This window comes from Capricornis sumatraensis, chromosome 9 (genome assembly GCF_032405125.1).
Source record: "Capricornis sumatraensis isolate serow.1 chromosome 9, serow.2, whole genome shotgun sequence".
Classification (NCBI taxonomy): domain Eukaryota; kingdom Metazoa; phylum Chordata; class Mammalia; order Artiodactyla; family Bovidae; genus Capricornis; species Capricornis sumatraensis.
In genome coordinates, this window is record NC_091077.1 from 25,731,875 (window position 1) to 25,743,918 (window position 12,044).

The window sequence follows — 12,044 nt, forward strand, 5'->3', positions numbered from 1 at the left end:
ACTTCAAAAACCAGTGCCAGCTTTCAAAAATCAGTACTTTCTCAATCAACTAAATTACTGAATTAAAAGGATACTCACTGAAATAAGTTTATATACATATCTACATCCCTCATATCTGCTTGCAACCAGTCTTTCTTAAATCCAAGGACGAGTGTGTTTGGTTTCATACGCCCAAGACCAGCAGCCTAAAACACAGAAAAAATACAACTTTAAAGATACGCTATTCACAAAATGGTTTTTAAATGACAATATCCTAATGGACAGACTCCAAACATTTCAAAATTGTGTACTCTTATCAGTAAAAATTCTTGAGCAATACATGCATACTTATAATAAATTACATATACTATATAAATCATATTACTTATAATTAAACATATAAAAATAGAAGATAAACAGCTGAAAAGTTCTAAATTTTTGTAGTTTCATGACTTACTAAAATTTTTGACTGTAGTAAGAGAAAGATGATGGAATATACTTAACCCTTCATAAAAATCATAACAATACAGTGATACTCTCAATTATATATATATTTTGATAACAGCCATTAAAACCTGATCAGAAGTCCAAACTGAATGCATTGCTGGCCACAGTTTAAAATTCCATCAACTGTTCTCACAACTTTGTGCAGAGTTGCAATTCAATGTGCTTAACAAATATGCCCCCAAATCCAATTAATTTCTTTTATAATATTTTTAAAAAACACTGAAAATCCTATTCCCAAGGCTGGATACATATAAAAGATAAAATAGTTTGCCATTTTAGCCATTTTAAAATGCACAATTCAATGGCATTAATCACATTCACAGTGTTGTACAGCCAACCCCACTATCTATTTCCAAAAAACTTTCCTATCGCCCTAAACAGAAATTCTCTAAACACGAATTCTTTCCTCCCTCCGGGCCCTGGCTTATTTCATTTAGTGTACTGTCTTCTAGGTTCATCCACGTTACAGCATCTATTAGAACTACTCTACTTTTTATGGCTGAATAATAGTCCATTCTATGTATTTATAATACTTTGTTTATCCATTCATCTTTTGATACATAATTAGGTTGTTTCTACCTTTTGGCTACTGTAATGCTGAAACAAACACTGGCCTAAAAACATCTCTTTGACTCCTGGCTTTTATTTCTTTGGGTATATGACTAGGAGTAATAAATTGTTGGATATACAGTAATTCCTTGTTTAACCTTTTGAGTAACCAAACTGTTTCCCACAGCAGCTGCATCATTTCACATTCTCACCAGCAATGCAAACGCTCCAGTTTCTCTACATCCTCAGCAACACTTGTTATTTCTTGTTTACCTAATTACATACAAGCTAGTAGTATAAAATGGTATCTCACACTATAGCTTTGATTTTGCATTGCCCAAATGAAGAACTAAAGAGCCTCTTGATGAAAGTGAAAGAGAGTGAAAAAGTTGGCTTAAAGCTCAACATTCAGAAAACTAAGATTATGGCATCCAGTCCCATCACTTCATGGCAAATAGACAGGGAAACAATGGAAACAGTGGCAGACTTTATTTTCTTGGGCTCCAAAATCACTGCAGATGATGACCGCAGCCATGAAACTAAAAGACGCTTACTCCTTGGAAGAAAAGTTATGACCAATCTAGACAGCATATTAAAAAGCAGAGACATTACTCTGCCAACTAAGGTCTGTCTAGTGAAGGCTATGGTTTTTCCAGTGGTCATGTATGGACATGAGAGTTGAGTGCTGAAGAACTGATGCTTTGAACTGCGGTGTTGGAGAAGACTCTTGAGAGTCCCTTGGACTGCAAGGAGGTCAGTCCTGAGTGTTCACTGGAAGGACTGATGTCAAAGCCGAAACTTCAATACTTTGGCCACCTGATGCGAAGAACTGACTTATTTGAAAAGACCCTGATGCTGGGAAAGATTGAGGGCAGGAGGAGAAGGGGACACCAGAGGATGAGATGGTCAGATGGCATCACTGACTCAATGAACATGAGTTTGGGTAAACTCTAGGAGTTGGTGATGGACAGGGAGCCCTGGTGTGCTGCAGTCCATGGGGTCGCAAAGAGTTGGACACGACTGAGTGACTGAACTGAACTGAATGACTAATGATACTAAGCATTTTTTAATGTGCTCATTAGTTATCTTTATATCTTCTTTGGAGAAATGTTTATTCAAGTTCTTTGCCCCTTTTTAAACAGACTTGTCTTTTTGTTTCTTTGGAATTTTATATACATTTTGGATATTAGGACTTATCACATATATGATGTGAAAAGGTTTTCTTCCATCCTGTAGGTTGTCTTTCTACTTTCTTGATAATATCCTTGGATGTACAAAAGTTTTTAGCTGTGATGAGGTCAAACTTGTCTACTCTTTGGTTTTGCTGCTTGTGTGTCTGGTGCCATATCTAAGAATATGTTGTCAAATTCAAGATCATGAAGATTTACCTCTATCTTTTCCTCAGAGAGCTTTATGGTTTTACCCTTATCTGTGGATCTTAGATCCATTTTGAATTAAGTTTTTATGTGCTGTGAGGTCACACTTAAGTTTTTATAGGTGATATACGTAAAAAATTTTTGGCTAAAGATTAATTCAGGTACTTTTCAAGAGCTGACCATGTGCCACTGTCCTAAAGACTGGATAACTTGGGAACAAAAGCAATAAGCCTACCCATGTAAAGTTCACAGTCATTTCCAAAATGTTCTATTCCTGCACAAATTTCAAAAAAGATTTTTTTAAACTCAGAATTATAAACAACCATTTACCTTTAGGAAACAGATAAAATTACTTATTTTTGTTTTGTAAAACTAAGTGTTAGGTAGCAAGGTGGCTACTAACTACAGAGCATAATTTTGTTTCACTTTTCTGGTAAGCAAAAACCAAGAAATATCTTGAAGTTTTACAGTTGTTTTTCTTTTAAAGAACTAAGCTACAAGATGACTGGTAACTTCTTGATAATACAAAATACTGTCAGAGTTATTCCTTTTCTCATCACAAACTTTTGCACAATCTTATTATAATTAAAAGGTTTTATTTGTATAACATTAAACATCCTGAGGTATTCTGTGCACTTCTGCTTTCAATTTCATTATCATAATAACTTTCTCTTGAATGACTGAGTAAAGAAATTTTACATCAGTCATCCTAAATCCCTTATAAATTATAATCAAAGTAGCTGTTTAATTACGAGTAATATTTTATGTTTCTATAAAACATCCTGTATTTTAAAGAAATAACATTACTGAAAATATGTCTTCTCTAGAACATATTTCTTTTGGCTCAGAGAAAATAAGTTCTTTGTGAACTTCCATAATTGAAACTGATTTAGCAAAGTGCAATCATCTGAAGCTTATTCCAAATATCTTTAGTTTCAATCAAGACATTCTCCCTGTCATTTGTTTGAATTGTTAGCAATGTTTTTTGCCTATCTTCCACCAGAATTTGCTGATAAGAAATGCATTTAGTTTTTTATAATATTTTTCTTTGTATCATTGTAACTTTTTATTTATTTATTTTTTGGTAACTGTTTTTAGTGTGGCAGAAAGAATAGCTATTTCCTCAATAGTATGTCTTTGGCTATTAAGTGAAAACATTTCCAAATATCATGGTTATCCAGTTAAATACTGCCATGAGATTTGTATTAAGAATCACTGATAAAAATTATAGTTTTGGCTTCATGTTTTAGATGCTTTGTTTTTTAAAGGTTGAGTTAATAGTGATGGTTTTAAATTATGATTTAATTAATTTACTATTATGGCATTTTATGTATATAGAAAGGAGCTACAGGACATGGGTATAATTTAGTTTTAAATATTCTTATTGGCATTATTAAGTTATTTTGACCTACTTATTTTAGAAAATTTTTTTTTAAATTGCTTCTTACCTCAAAATGTAGCTGATGAAGAAGAGAAAAGGTTTCTGAAACACTCAGTATATATTATAGGATAATTCTAGGCTAGTTTTGCCCAGGAAAAAAGGTAATTATAGCTACACTAAGACTGGATGAGATCCATGTGGTTTAAAGATCATCATGATGTAATATGAATTTTCAGTAAAAACAAGAATTTTCTACTAATTTAAAATGACTATTTAAAATTCAGTTCACAATCAAGTGTCTCCTGCCTTTAAAGAAAAGTGGGGGAGGAATAAAGAAGTTAGCAGTGGTAATGTCTTACTGCCAAAGGGCCCCATAAGCAAGCTATTGGCAAGACTACCTCTTAAAATGATCCAGAGGATGTTGGCAATTTGAACTCTGGTTCCTCTGCCTTTTCTAAAACCAGCTTGAACATCTGGAAGTTCACAGTTCACGTATTGCTGAAGCCTGGCTTGGAGAATTTTGAGCATTACTTTACTAGCATGTGAGATGAGCATCTTTACTAGATGCTCAAACTGTGCAGTAGTTTGAGCATTCTTTGGCATTGCCTTTCTTTGGGATTGCAATGAAAACTGATCTTTTCCAGTCCTGTGGCCACTGCTGAGTTTTCCAAATTTGCTGGCATATTGAGTGCAGCACTTTCACAGCATCACCTTTTAGGATTTAAAATAGCTCAACTGGAATTCCATCACCTCCACTAGCTTTGTTCGTAGTGATGCTTTCTAAGGCCCACTTGACTTCACAATCCAGGATGTCTGGCTCTAAGTGAGTGATCACACCATCGTGATTATCTGGGTCATGAAGCTCTTGTTTGTTCAGTTCTTCTGTGTATTCTTGCCACCTCTTCTTAATATTTTCTGCTTTTTTTAGGTCCATACCATTTCTGTCCTTTATCAAGCCCATCTTTGCATGAAATGTTCCCTTAGTATCTCTAATTTTCTTGAAGAGATCTCTAGTCTTCCCCATTCTATTGTTTTACTCTATTTCTTTGCACTGATTGCTGAAGAAGGCTTTCTTATCTCTTCTTGCTATTAGTTGGAACTCTGCATTCAGATGTTTATATCTTTCCTTTTCTCCATTGCTTTTCGCTTCTCTTCTTTTCACAGCTATTTGTAAGGCCTCCCCAAACAGCTATTTTGCTTTTTTGCATTTCTTTTCATGGAAAAAGCAAGAGAGTTCCAGAAAAACATGTATTTCTGCTTTATTGATGATGACAAAGCCTTTGAGTGTGTGGATCACAATAAACTGTGGAAAATTCTGAAAGAGATGGCAATACCAGACCACCTGACCTGCCTCTTGAGAAACCTATATGCAGTTAGAACTGGACACGGAACAACAGACTGGTTCCAAATAGGAAAAGGAGTACGTCAAGGCTGTTTATTGTCACCGTGCTTATTTAACTTATATGCAGAGTATATCATGAGAAACACTGGGCTGGAAGAAGCACAAGCTGGAATCAAGATTGCCGGGAGAAATATCAATAACCTCAGATATGCAGATGACACCACACTTATGGCAGAAAGTGAAGAGGAACTAAAAAGCCTCTTGATGAAAGTGAAAGAGGAGTTGGCTTAAAGCTCAACATCAGAAAACTAAGATCATGGTCCCATCACTTCATAGGAAATAGATGGGGAAACAGTGGCAGACTTTATTTTGGGGGGCTCCAAAATCACTGCAGATGGTGATTGCAGCCATGAAATTAAAAGACGCTTACTCCTTGGAAGAAAAGTTATGACCAACCTAGATAGCATATTTAAAAGCAGAGACATTACTTTGCCACCAAAAGTCCGTCTAGTCAAGGCTATGGTTTTTCCAGTGGTCATGTATGGATTTGAGAGTTCGACTGTGAAGAAAGCTGAGCGCCGAAGAACTGATGCTTTTGAACTGTGGTGTTGGAGAAGACTCTTGAGAGTCCCTTGGACTGCAAGGAGATCCAATCAGTCCATTCTAAAGGAGATCAGCCCTGGGTGTTCTTTGGAAGGAATGATGCTAAAGCTGAAACTCCAGTACTTTGGCCACCTCATGCGAAGAGTTGACTCATTGGAAAAGACTCTGATGCTGGGAGGGATTGGGGGCAGGAGGAAAAGGGGACGACAGAGGATGAGATAGCTGCATGGCATCACCAACTCGATCAACGTGAGTTTGAGTGAACTCCGGGAATTGGTGATGGACAGGGAGGCCTGGCATGCTGCAATTCATGGGGTCGAAAAGAGTCGGACACGACTGAGCAACTGAACTGAACTGAACCTCTTAAAATAGTGAGTCTCTAAATAAATGCTTATGATTATAATTAGTAACCTGATAAATGAAGTGACAAAGAAATTAAAAAGATCAGAATGTATAATAAAACAAACCCATATAAAACAGCATCTCTAGAACTATAAGTTACTGTATAAAGAAATCAATGCACAAACTACTTTGACAAAGATTATAAACCTCCAACAGACATGAAGGCATTTGCCACTTTATGCAATGGGTTTTGAGAAGATATGAAGTAAAGAGAAATACTCAGTGGCAACTCATATTTCAGTGATTAGTTCTAAAGAGGCAATTTTAAGGGTATTTTAAAACAGTTCCTCAGATACTCTGCCACTGCAATAAACCATCTCCTGAGCATCTTTGTAAGGGGAGCAGCATTTGTCAGGTTTATAAGGCAGTCTCAGAATGATACTGATGCTCCCTTTGCCCACACTGGTGAAACTGTCATGACCTGCGGGGATGAGCATGCTAGGTGGAAGAGAATGCTAAGCAGGATAGTTCCTCACTCTTGGCAAATTTACAATACTGTCATATATACTACAAAAACCCGAGGGTATGGTGCTCAAAGCATAGTACCTGGACTGGAATGGCAGCAGCATCACCAGAAAAGTTGTTAGAAATGCCAATTATTGGGCCTCACCCTAGACCTACTTAATCACTATAAAGACAGGGCCCAGAAGGCTGTGTTTTAGGAAGTCCAATAGGTAATTCTGATGCAGGCTAAAGTTAAGAAACATTGCTCTAAGTAAGTATTTTCCTTCATTTCCTTTATGCTGCTGCTGCTGCTGCTAAGTCGCATCAGTCGTGTCCGACTCTGTTCGACCCCATAGATGGAAGCCCACCAGATTCCCCCGTCCCTGGGATTCTCCAGGCAAGAACACTGGAGTGGGTTGCCATTTCCTTCTCCAATGCATGAAAGTGAAAAGTGAAAGGGAAGTCGCTCAGTCGTGTCCGACTCCTCGCGACCCCATGGACTGCAGCCCACCAGGCTCCTCCGTCCATGGAATTTTCCATGCAAGAGTACTGGAGTGGGGTGCCATTGCCTTCTCCGTCATTTCCTTTATAACACTTATTAAATATATAAAGTAATTATCAAAGTGTTCTTATAAATTATACAAAAGTAACCAAGATTTAAGCACTAGAAACAACCTTATGATAGGGGTAGCATTCCGTTTAAAATATTTACATATTTCACATACAAAAAGTGAATAAAGTAATAATCACCACTCACTTTAATAAGCTTGATGAATACATATAAGCACACTATGAATCCTTTTCAAGATCTCCTTATATTTTTACTGTATATTCCATTATCTAGGAATATATAAGTTTGAATTTTTAAGTTACATATTTTTAAAACTTTATAACCCAGATAGTATGATCACGATGGTATGACCACTCACCAAGAGTCAGACCTCCTGGAATGTGAAGTCAAGTGGGCCTTAGGAAGCATCACTATGAACAAAGCTAGTGGAGGTGATGGGATTCCAGTTGAGCTATTTTAAATCATAAAAGATGATGCTGTGAATGTGCTGCACTCAATATGCCAGCAAGTTTGGAAAACTCAGCAGTGGCCACAGGACTGGAAAAGGTCAGTTTTATTCCAGTCCCAAAGAAAGGCAATGCCAAAGAATGCTCAAACTACTGCACAACTGCACTCATCTCACACACTAGTAAAGTAATGCTCAAAATTCTCCAAGCCAGTTTCAATAGTACGTCACCTGTGAACTTCCAGATGTTCAAGCTGGATTTGGAAGAGGAAGAGGAAGCAGAAATCAAATTGTCAACATCTGATGGATCACGGAAAAAGAGAGTTCCAGAAAAAACATCTATTTTTGCTTTATTGACTATGCCAAAGCCTTTGACTGTGTGGATCACAACAAACTGTGGAAAATTCCTCAAGAGAAATACCAGACCACCTGACCTGCCTCTTGAGAAATCTGTAGGCAGGTCGGAAAGCAACAGTTAGAACTGGACATGGAACAACAGATGGGTTCCAAATCGTGAAAGGAGTACATCAAGGCTGTATATTGTCACCCTGCTTATTTAACTTATATGCAGAGTACATCATGAGAAATGCTGGGCTGGAGGAAGCACAAGCTGGAATCAAGATTGCTGGGAGAAATATCAGTAACTTCAGATATGCAGATGACACCACCCTTACGGCAGAAAGCAAAGAAGAACTATAAGAGCCTCTTGATGAAAGTGACAGAGGATAGTGAAAAAGTTGCCTTAAAGCTCAACATTCAGAAAACTAAGATCATGGCATCTGATCCCATCACTTCATGGGAAATAGATGGGGAAACAGTGGCAGACTTTATTTTCTTGGGCTCCAAAATCACTGCAGATGGTGACTGTAACCATGAAATTAAAAGACGCTTACTCCTTGGAAGGGAGAAGGCAATGGCAACCCACTCCAGTACTCTTGTCTGGGAAATCCCATGGACAGAGAAGTTTGGTGGGCTACAGTCCATGGGGTCACAAGGAGTCAGACACGACTGAGCGACTTCACTTTCACTTTTCACTTTCATGCACTGAAGAAGGAAATGGCAACTCACTCCAGCGTTCTTGCCTGGAGAATCCCAGGGACAGAGAAGCCTGGTGGGCTGCTGGCTATGGGGTTGCACAGAGTCGGTACACGACTGACACAACTTAGCAGCAGCAGCAGCAACTCCTTGGAAGAAAAGTTATGACCAACCTAGACAGCATATTAAAAAGCAGAGACATTACTTTGCCAACAAAAGTCTGTCTAGTCAAGGCTATGGTTTTTCCAGTAGTCATGTATGGATATGATAGTTGGACTACGAAGAAAGCAGAGTGCTGAAGAATTGATGTTTTTGAACTGTGGTGTTGGAGAAGACTCTTGAGAGTCCCTTGGACTGCAAGGAGATCTAACCAGCACATCCTAAAAGAAATCAGTCCTGAATATTCACTGGAAGGACTGATGCTGAAGCTGAAACTCCAATACTTTGGCCACCTGATGCGAAGAACTGACTCATTTGAAAAGACCCTTATGGCGGGAAAGATTGAAGGTGGCAGGAGAAGGCGATGACAGAGGATAAGATGGTTGGATGGCATCACCGACTCAATGCACGTGAGTTTGAATAAACTCTGGGAGATGGTGATGGACAGGGAGGCCTGGTGTCCATGGGGTCGCAAAGAGTTGGACACGACTGAGCGACTGAACTGAACTGAGCGAGACCACATACAGATAGGCCCAGATAGTCAGATTTCTTCAGAAGTCTTTCTGTTTTCTTTAGATTTGGGAACTAGCTCCCCACAACTAAGTATCTGCATTTCAGCAAATGGTTTGCTAGCTGCATCTGTTCTCTGGTTTTCTCTCTCTCTCACAACTTTTTGACCATAAATCACTTGCCTAAAAACAACATGATACCCATCTAAATGAGTTTATTTTGTTATTATGAAGAACTGTGAGGCGTTTGTATCCTTCCCGTGGTTACACTGAAGGGAAATTCTTTATTGTGTTTAACAGCAAAACACTCATCTTCAAAAAATGCTCCTTAAATGGATACCTCCTCCTTGTCCATTTCCTTCACTGAAGTCACCACCTCGAACCATAAAATCTTTGACAACTCGGTGAAAGAGACAACTTTTATAATATAATAGCATCTGAGTTGATTTCCCAGTCCCCTTTTCACCTGTACAAAGACAACGAAAGTTCTTGCATGTTTTGGGGCACGTATCAGAAAATAATTCAGACAACTCTTCCAGCAGGTTGATTATTAGTGCGATGTCAAAGAAATATCTTCCCATGGTGTCAATACTTTGATCTCTGAGTAAAATACAGTTTCAGGTGAACGCACTTTAAAATAGGGAAAAATCAAGGACAAATTAATCCAATCATTTTGCTCCTGATTTCTGAATAACTTGTGCAGGCCTTCTTAAATTCTTTGCACGTCTCCTCTTCCCAGGGTCTGGTCCTTTAAAGTGCTTCAAATCTACTGCCACTAGAAAAGGCGCTAAAGACTGTACTATGGTTTTAGTTTCTACTTCTGTCATTTAGGTTTCCCCTTCTTTTCATGTCTTTTACTTTTTTAAAAGAAAAATCTCTTATTGATTTACAGTGTTTCTTTATATATTGTGGACCATATTCTTTTGCTAATAACATTTTCTCCCTTAGGTCTGTGGCTTCATTTTTCATTTTCATGCTTTCTTTAAGAAGCAGTTTTATATGTTAGCTAAAAAAAAAATTGGTTTCTTCTTCATAGTTTAACTTTTTGTGTCTCATTTAAAAACTTCTTCCCTAGTCCAAGATCAAAAATTTATTTTCTGTTTTCTTTTAAAAGCTTAAAAAATTTTCTGTTCTTGTGCAGGTCTTTCAACTCACCTGGAAATATTTTTCATCTTTATAAAGACTTGTTATTTTTTTCACATAATCAGTTTTCCCAGTTCATCCTTTCAATGTCACCTCTGTCATGTATTTAATTTCCTATATCAAAGATTCAGTTTCTACTCAGTTGAAATGTCTGTCCCTACTTCAACACCACGATTTCTTAATCACTATAGTTTTATGATAAGGCTTTATGTCTGTCAAAGCAATCCTACTTCCACCTCTTATTATTCCAGAGGACTGCCTAGACTATTCTTAACCGCATGCTTGTGAAGTTTTAAAAGACACAAAATAGAAAAAGGGCAGTGACAGTATTCTGAATCTCCCACTCTATTTTAACAAAGCAGCTCAAACAAAGCAAAGCAAAACAAGGGGCTTTTGCTTGAAGTTTTCTTTTGAAGAAAGAGGTTCCTATAAAAATAAGTTGGCCAACACTGTCTTCCTACAGCCATAAGAGGTGAGGAAACTGAGTTTCAGAGAAGGTAAATAATTTTTTTGTTTGGTCCAAAATCTATAATAAGGAAGTGGCAGTGCTAGCTAGCATTTAAACCTAGGATTGATTCCAAATCCCACATTCTGGTTACTATGCCAAACACAAAACCTATGACAAGTCTAAGTTTAGAACCAGTAAAATAATAGAAATAAGGAATTAAAATTTCTTTAAAAATTAAATAAGGACTGCCATTACTTAACACTCTCTCCAAAAACCCCAGTGAATCTCAGCAGTGAGTGAATGGGAAATACCTTAGGAAAAGGACAGAAATAGGCTAAGATAATTCACAAAGAGGTTCTCTGCTGTCAACTAACAGCATAGTATTTCTATAGTCCTTTTAACTCTCAAATTAAATAAACTGTAGTGGTATATGGTAATAAAGATATGTTGAAGGTTTATAATTTTTATTAATGTGAATATGAAACCTGGAATAAAAAAAATTTTGAACACTTAACACAGAATTAAAATGTTATCATTCAAAAGAGGTAAGAAATTTACCTGCATCAAATATTGTGCACCCTCTCTCAAATCATCTGCATGTACTGGAGCATAAAAAGCCTTCATTTTGTTTTTAATAAGCCACCGCTGATATTTGGCTTGATCAATGGACATCTCTTTCATAGCCTGTCTTCGAGGGCCCTTTAAGGTAAAAATATTAATAAGTCTTTAACTGAAAGGTAATCTATTCCATTTTCATAAAAAAGCTTCCTGTTATCTTGGCTTAAACAAGGCATCTAAACATGGCAGTGGGGGGAGAAGGGAAGTACAATATAATGCTAGCATTTTACTCTCAAATTGGTGAATTACATCCAATAAAGATTATGAAAAGACAGTGTTGATGGAACAGAGGCACAGAAAGAAGAGAAAAGGAAACACAGACTTTGAAAAATAAATAAGCATTGGTAGTAGTAAATAAGAGAAATTATAAATTACTGAAAATGGAGAATAGATTACACAGAGAAAAATAACAGCCTTCTGTTTTTCTATGGAAAGTTTCCCGTCTTTTCTTTTGTCTCAAATGTCTGAGTTATTAATTCTCAGAAACCTAGAAATATCATTAAAAGTCAAAGTTAGCTATATAAATTCATTTT

The 12,044-nt window shown here is 37.1% G+C and overlaps 1 protein-coding gene across 2 annotated transcripts in view; it reads right to left on the bottom strand.

The window, feature by feature from the left end:
- Positions 1-12,044, bottom strand: part of SLC12A2 (solute carrier family 12 member 2) — a 95,755-nt gene that overhangs the window by 19,737 nt on the left and 63,974 nt on the right. For both annotated transcript variants that reach the window (XM_068979286.1, XM_068979284.1), the window contains exons 17-18: positions 11,452-11,592; positions 79-185 (exon numbers count right to left, since the gene is read on the bottom strand). In XM_068979286.1, coding sequence (XP_068835387.1) covers positions 79-185; positions 11,452-11,592 — 248 coding nt within the window. The remainder of the gene's footprint in view (positions 1-78; positions 186-11,451; positions 11,593-12,044) is intronic.